The sequence below is a fragment of the Sander vitreus genome, chromosome 6 (genome assembly GCF_031162955.1).
Source record: "Sander vitreus isolate 19-12246 chromosome 6, sanVit1, whole genome shotgun sequence".
In the NCBI taxonomy this organism is placed as follows: domain Eukaryota; kingdom Metazoa; phylum Chordata; class Actinopteri; order Perciformes; family Percidae; genus Sander; species Sander vitreus.
In genome coordinates, this window is record NC_135860.1 from 14,734,073 (window position 1) to 14,742,057 (window position 7,985).

A 7,985-nucleotide genomic window follows, 5' to 3' on the forward strand; every position below is an offset into this window, starting at 1 on the left:
TGTGAGAACTGAACTGAATTTTAAGATTATTCAGAGCACGTTGCTTAAAAAAACAAGATACAAAAGAGTGATATTAAAAAATGCCAGAGCATTATAAGTTGTATGTCAAATAAATCAGTGGGATTTATCAGAAATAATTCACCGATATAACAAGCAGTGACTGAGAACAACAGGAAATATTAATAGAACGGATACATGTTAAGCTCCTTTTTACATTTTAATTGAGTCCAGCAGTATGAATTGCCATGTTTGATGAACTTCAACATTAGATGTTAATGTCTCTGGAAGTGCACCTAACAGCTGGAACACACCGCACGTGTAGTCATCTGACAGTTTGGGTACAATTAACAGCAGTATTGAAGCCTGGTGGTTGCTGGCTGGGTTGGTAGGTGACAAAATATAGTTAGAAATGGTCACATAACCAAAAACACAAATATTTTGATGTTAAATTTAAAAGGATAAAAATGTCCTCCTTAGGAAAATTTAAACTCATTCTCTCTTTTTGTGTAATTTTATGTTTGTTCCATAGCTGCAGAAGGTCAGTTGTTTAAAGCAGCGAGTTATGATCCCCCAACATGTCAAACACTATGTAAACATTATTAGTGTTACACCATGATATATTAACATTACCTTCACATGTTTCATAGTCCAATATAAAAATCAAAGAATGCAATATCTTCAAACTATAGTTAGTACAGTGTGTATATAACCTAAATAGTGCTCCATATGCTTTCAGGTCTTTCAGAAGTGCACTTTTTCAGCATCGTGGTCTGCAGTAGCTGCCTGAGCAGCACTGATCTCTGTGATGTGGACAGTGTTGCCTATTGTGGCATATCCTGGCATGCATCAGTCATTTCTGACTGTAGAAATGTTGTAGACATGTTCAAAGTGTCAGAGCCAGCCTATGAACAAGATGACACCGCTATCATGATGATTTTCGGTTTGAACCCTTTGTGTCTCTGTTGTAAATCATGATATTCTCATGGCATACAAATCCACACCTCGTATTTAAATATAACCACATCCACCACATAGTGGGGTAACAGTTAACAACCCACACCTGAAAATCTACGTAATTTAAAATGTGTAAGAAGCCTGAAACTCAGTCTTGTTAACTGATGTGTTACAAATGTTAGATCTCCTTGATTGCACCAATTTGTCAAAGTGACAGCTAAAATTGAGTTTAAAATAAATTCTACACTCATCTTTGGTAAATTAATCAAATGGCGTATATTTGTACTAAATCCTGACTTTTATCAAATATAGGAATAACAGTGTTTAAACCTTATGAAATTTACTATATATGCTGTTAGTTATATTAGCAGTTTAACTATCAAGTTTGATCAGGGGATTAATTAAAAAATGCTTCAGATAGTAGCATGCTCTTTTGGCAAAATCTCATTGCAATCCTATATCCAATTCAAGACCCAGATCCAACAGCAAAATACTAGTCTTGCTTGATCTACATAATTATCTGATGCAAAAAGTTTCCTTAATTCTTTTAAGTGGTTCGAACAGGATATTTTTATCAGTGTGTGCGTATGTGGTCGTAGCAATTTGCCCTTGTTATTTTTAAGGTCAGAAGCAAAAACCTTAGAATTTTGTTAACCAAAAAACGAAAGTAATGCAATTTTCATTCCCTGTTGCAAACAATTTAACTCGTTGACAAATGAATAAACATGTGGTTTGCTTAATTCATATAATACCAATAAGTAAAGCTTTATTGGACGAAACTAAATCTTTATTAGATAGATCTCACTTCCAAAGGCCCCAGTGTGACATAAAACCATTAATATTGTAAAAGTTACAATAAATAACCCCCTAACATTTAGCTCAATAAACAATGTTTAGATAAATACTGTTGATTTGTTAGTAACACTAAGCAGAGGTAGTCAAGTAAATGTATTTTATGAAACTGCACAGTTTGTTAGTAATAAGTTCTAACATGTTGGCCAGCAGAGATGTATGGATGTAAAGATATAATAAAAGGTCAATGTCATATTTATCTCTTATATCAGCTGGCAAATAAGTACACACTCCTCAAGAAATACTCCAAACCAATGACACGCACACATTTTTGCTGCATCCGCCACCCAACACACGCACGCACACACGCACGCGCACACGCACACACACACACGTACATTGTGGCCTCAGCTTGCTGACAGTGCTTGTGTCACTCTCCCAGTAGTAGGTGGCTGAAATTGATTGACAGGAACAGTGCTGCACGAGAGGCATGAAAGAAAACAGGACAGTGACAATACAGAAGGTCAAAGAGCAGACATGTGACCAACTACAAGCTTTCACACCAACATGTCCCATCAGAGACGTGTGGATAAAAATGTACTTTACCTGTTGTTTCTGTGTGCAGTTTGGAGCCATCGCTGCTGGTCACTTTACATGAAATAAACGTTTTTCTGCCTTCCTTCTTATCCAGAGAAGATTCAAGCAACACTGTGCTTCCCAGTGGGATGGGGCTGGGGACAAGACAAATGTTTGTCAGGGCAAACTGATCATGAATGATAATAGTAATACAGTACCTACAAATTATGTTCCACAGACTGCTTATTCCGAGTGCCTAATACCGAGATGAGACAAATTTGATCAGATGAGATCAAATTAACATCAGAATATATTGCTGAATAGAGGGTGTTGGATCTTCAAAATGTACAGAAAACTATTATCTATCATTATACTAACCAATGAAAAAATAGCATTTGCGGTAAGGTATTTTACATTGTGGTGAATATTTAAACAAAGCTACAAACGTTAATTCTGCTGGACTATGTATGACAAAATAACTATATCTATTTACACAACAAATTAACTTTGCATGTGTTTAAAATGTATTCTTACTGTACCTGCGGTAGTTGATGTTAAGGTTGGCAGTCATTACAGGTCCAGAGAGTATAGTTGCATGAGTCCCTGTCACAGTATCAATCATAGTGGCTATTGCCCCCCCGTGGACATGTCTGGAAACACACAATGTCTATTAGACATCAAATACAACCCAAGTTCTAGGATTTAAAAATAGCCTATTTTATGAGATTTTTTTTTATGAGAATTCATTTTTGATTACATTATTGGCATTTTGTCTTTATTTGAAAGTGGATAATATAGAGGCAGACAGAAAATGGGGGAGTGTGAAGGGTATGACTTGCAACAATGGTCTGTGGCTGGAATCCTCTACCGTGGTGCCCCAAACTAGCATATTTCAGACCAAGACTTAAAATCTTTTAAAATAATAAAATGTGCAAATGTATTCAAGGTCATATTACTGTGTTGTTTTCAGTATGGAGTACTGTTAAGTAGGAACAGTATGTATTCAGAAACATTAATGGTTATCTCACCCTGGTGGCCCCTCCAGAAGGTGTCCAGCCTGGAAAACACACACACACTTCTGCTCCTCACTGTTAACAAACAAAACATACTCAAATGCTGCCCCCGGGTCTCTGATGTTCCGAGTAAAAAGACGAGCTTTTGACTGGATTATCTTACTAAGATGCACTCCACCTGATGGAAAAACAAACAAGTGAACTGTCAACAGTTATCATTCATTTGGAGTTATTTTTTTGGCCACTTGAATGTCCAATATTCACTTTTTCACTGAAAACAGCTGCCTGCTGGGGCTGAAAACGCCGCTATGAGATCGATGACAGTAAACCAAAACAGTAAAATTACAAACCAGATAGCTAAAAAATGAACTGTAGGTTTGTGTGATAATTAACTAACTAAACCAGTCACGACCAAACTGTGCCCGGGTCTAGAAGCAACATTTAATCAATAAATGGATATTTTGTTAAAATACAACAGAAACAAAAACAGTTTAACCCTCAGATCTTGATTATTGCAACAACAACAAAAAAACTCTTGCCCATCAGTTATGCACTCTACAGTATTTCATAAACAAAACAAACAAGCAGAAAGACAGAGAAATGTCCCAGTCTGCACTTTTACCTGTAGCATACTTGAGGAGGCGATTGTAGCTTGGCAGTCTCCGCCACGGCCCTTCCTGTTTCTCTCCTCCCTCCGTCTCCACCTCACACTGACTGTTATAATGCTCGTACAACTGCATCATTTCCGAGCCCCATGAAGAGTTAGGCAGGCTGAAGTCCCGGGGCTTGGAGGAAAAGAGCGTTGGCAGTGCCTGCTGAACAGGGAAATGCTTTACAACCTAAGTCTACTACCAGATCTGGGACTGTGTTGGCTGTGTTGCGACAGGGCATGTCATAGAATTATGTAAAAAGTAGAACAATAGAAATTTGCCATCCATCATACCATTTCTACTGAGGTCTCTATGCAAAACCGATTTTACCTTGTCATAGTTGAATAACGACAGTTCAGTGGGTAAATAGGACATACATAGAAGCTCAAAATCCCATTGATACCCCTATCCTCTGCAAACCTCACATTTTGAAACTGCCGCTGAAAACGGGCGAATCTCAACAAAGCTGGAAGCTGACGTAAGCATCCCAAATCCTAGTCTTTGTCACGCCCCAACATTTGCATAGGCTACACCACTGACCTGAGGCCAGCTTAGTCTTCTGAATCTAGCAGATCTTCAGAGGTCCGCTATTGAATTGAGAAATCAACTATGTAGAGGTCAAATATGGGCCGTTTTACGAAAATGTATGGCTAATTGCAAATTTTGTCCGACTGTGTGTCGCAGTTCAGCAGGAGCTCAGCAGGCTACGTGACAGCGGCTGGTGCTGCCTCGCTGCCCGGCGTGTCCTACTTCACAGACTTCGGCTCGCTGCGAGCTAGCTGGATCTCCGTCACGAAGGGAAGCCTGCGGCGCTCCATACCTGCGCAAAGTCACCGGTTCTGGGTTACTGGACTACAAAATGCTGAGGCCCTGATGGAGCTCCAAGGCCTGCAGCTAGCCGTGATTCATAGGATTGAAGGGACAGTAGCAGCTAACGAAATCCCTAATGTTCACAAAAATGCATTAAATTGAAATCGGACACCATAGTTAGCTTTATAAGACCTTGGGGTAGATGTTATATAAGTGGCGTGACGAAATTCAAACTGTAAATATACTTTAATTATGCCGAAAGTGAAGCTAACTAGCCGCGATCTGTAAACATAGGATTGGAGGGACAGTCGCAGCTAAAGAAATCCCTAATGTTCACAAAAATTCATATCGGACACCATTGTTAGCTTTATAAGACCTTGGGGTACATGTTATGTAAGTGGCGTGACGAAATTCAAACTGTAAATATACGAAAGTTATGCCGAAAGTGTAGCAACGATCTTTTCCCATAGGATTAAATGGGACACATAGCCTAGCTTGCAGCTCCGGAGCTCTGCGGAGCCCCGAGCCCCGGTCGTCCAGTAACCGAGAAACGGTGACTTTAACTGGGTATGGAGGTTGCTGCTTTCTTGTCAGACTGTGTGGAGCTCCTAAAGTCCGACACGTCTTACTAAATTTGCAATTAGCCATCAATTTTCGTAAAACGGCCCATATTTGAGCTTTATATAGTTGATTTCTCGCTTAAAAAAGTCTCAGAAGTGAATTTATCCGACAAACAATGTATACCTTTGCAGTGTCTGAAATATGAGACCTGCTGTCTCGTCCCCAATGTGTTTCTATGGGGTTCGCTCAAACCAATCAGCGCGCAGCTCATCTAAATATTCATGAGCATACCATATTTGGAAGAAAAGCTCTTGTTCCAAATAGAGCCATATTCACAGGGTAGTTAAGGGCCTAATAAAATAGCATTCGGGCAATTTTCAGCCCAACCAATGTTACATACCCTATTAGGAGACCTTAAGGAACAGTGTAAAATACCCTATATAATCATTCTATCACCCCTTTAATATCTCTGGTTGTATTAGGCCATTGGAAGCAATGTTGTAAATCCAAGCTAGGGCGTAATTTCCACTGAACAGGGAAAGATATTATTTTATTTATAAGTCTCGGTGATCTGCCCCTATTTTAAACAATAAAGAAAGTAAGACATCTTTTTCTTGTACATAGTTGAGTTCTATTTTTTTCTGGAAGAATTTATCATTACGATCAACTTAATTATTTTCTGGATTTTGTATCATCATAGCCCCTAAGCTTATGTAGAAATGCAGGAAATCAAATAGAAAACATTTTTTTGGCGGAGGACCCCCAGACCCTCTGTTTTGTGTCTCCCCCCCAACTTCTCAAACCAAAGTTACACCCTTGAATCCAAGACATATGGCACTACTGAATTTACAGATATTTGGATCAATGTGATGTGTGCATTGGTTTATTAACAGACGTTCTCATTATGTTATTTTTTTTCTATAAAACACTTTCTCAATTGCACAATGGCAAATATATATGCACTCTTTTAGGTACACCTGTACAATCTAATGCATCCAACAGCTCAGCCATAAATTGTGCCTTTACAATGATAGTTTTAATTAACAGGGTATGGTAGACAATGCATATAGATAAAGATGTGCTTATTTCTAGAAGATCACAAGAAGAGCCATACACACCCCTCTTTGTGACCTTGTTTTCTTGGGTAGTATATCTAGCCTATTGGAAGTGTTTTTGTCAAGCAAAACCCTTTGCAGTCACTGTAGTGTAGGGTTTTGCTTCCTGGCACCAAAACTGTAGTAAATACGTTGGTTTTACATCAACCGAGATGGATCAGAGAGGTATTCATTTCGCTATGTAAATGAGGTTGGAGTTTGCAGTGTTGTTGTACTGGACTGGATTATATCAAAATCTGTTTCTAATATTCTTCCCCCCTCAGGTTTGTAAATGGGATGGGCAAAACATTTAAAACACCTCTCAATATAATGCAATCCAGTTCTGCAAACTACAACCTCAATAATAAACATTCAGTTAAAATAATACTGTACCTCTCTGACAGTGTCAATCACAATGGGACATTATTATCTTTGTAAAGGTAGAATTTATAACTTAGCCGTTGTATTGGATTGGTGTACCTAATAAAGTGTATGTTGCCCACACCTTATAGTTCCATTCATAAAAATACGGTAAATAAAAATAATTACTTTTAACTATGAGGGCTGCAGAATTATGCATTGACTTTTTTTGTTGACTTGACTTATACATTTTCTATTCACCTTGATGTCCAGTGTTTGTACAGGAATGCACTTAACTCACGTTTACATTGAATCACAGGCTAACTGAACCCATCACTGAACTGAGAAACATCTGGTAGCACTGAGAGGAGAGTGAGTTCACAGGGCACACAGATGAAACCCCCATTCATAAAGATCCGAGCAGTCCTTTAAAGCACTTTCATCAAAACAGTGAACATTCTACCTACCACCATGGTCCGAATAAGGGTGGTCCCCCTGACTGAAACGCTGGTAGACGGTTGTCTGAGTTGAGTCTGTATAGATGAGAGTGAGCCGAGGCGTTGAAAGCCCTTGCATATTCGACCAAGGCCCCTTGCCATTTGTACACTGTTTAAAATGACGAGGGTGGTGGAAAAGCTTTCACAGAGACCAAGCAGCCTGTATTTTGAGGTCTGATTGTGTACTGTTAACGGTTATAAGGCTGGCACCGTAACAAAGGGCTATCGTTTTAATAACCACTGATATACCGTAAAAGCATATTATATACCTTCAGCATGTTTAACACATGTTTCTGTTTGGCTGTCTCGAAAACTAAAACTACGGCCCAATTGTTTTACCGGTGACTTTCATGTGTCATCAGATTCCTTCAGCGTTCAGCGCCTGTCAACTTCCGGTACGAGCAGCGTCATTGAATCACGTGATTTACACCTTGCACTGTGAATGGCTGTACGTGGTTTCAATTGTAATGATGTAATACCTGATTTGTATTTAAATAGTGAGGATTTGATTTTTTGTATTCACAAGTATACAAGTCAGGTATCACATTTCATGCAACAACAGGATTATTAACAACTTATTAAATAGTATTTATAGATTGAGCTGAAGAGGTAGGACGAGGAAATGGAAGAAAACTATGCATACTAAGTAGATGTTTCATTTCCTTTATAGTCAAATTC

General features: G+C 38.7%; 1 protein-coding gene across 2 annotated transcripts; it reads right to left on the reverse strand.

Moving 5' to 3' along the window:
- Window positions 1-1,636: 1,636 nt before the first annotated feature.
- On the reverse strand, window positions 1,637-7,717 carry them4 (thioesterase superfamily member 4). 2 transcript variants are annotated; one of them, XM_078252937.1, is made up of 6 exons: window positions 7,278-7,717; window positions 3,958-4,150; window positions 3,351-3,513; window positions 2,862-2,972; window positions 2,353-2,477; window positions 1,637-2,223 (listed from the first exon to the last, which is right to left on the reverse strand). In XM_078252937.1, the coding sequence occupies exons 1-6, from the start codon at window positions 7,407-7,409 to the stop codon at window positions 2,177-2,179; spliced, it is 771 nt and encodes a 256-aa protein (XP_078109063.1). In that variant the 5' UTR covers window positions 7,410-7,717; the 3' UTR covers window positions 1,637-2,176. The 2 variants fall into 2 exon arrangements, with proteins under 2 accessions (XP_078109063.1, XP_078109065.1); XM_078252939.1 differs by having other exon boundaries at window positions 1,647-2,223; window positions 3,958-4,147.
- Between the last annotated feature and the right edge of the window lie 268 nt (window positions 7,718-7,985).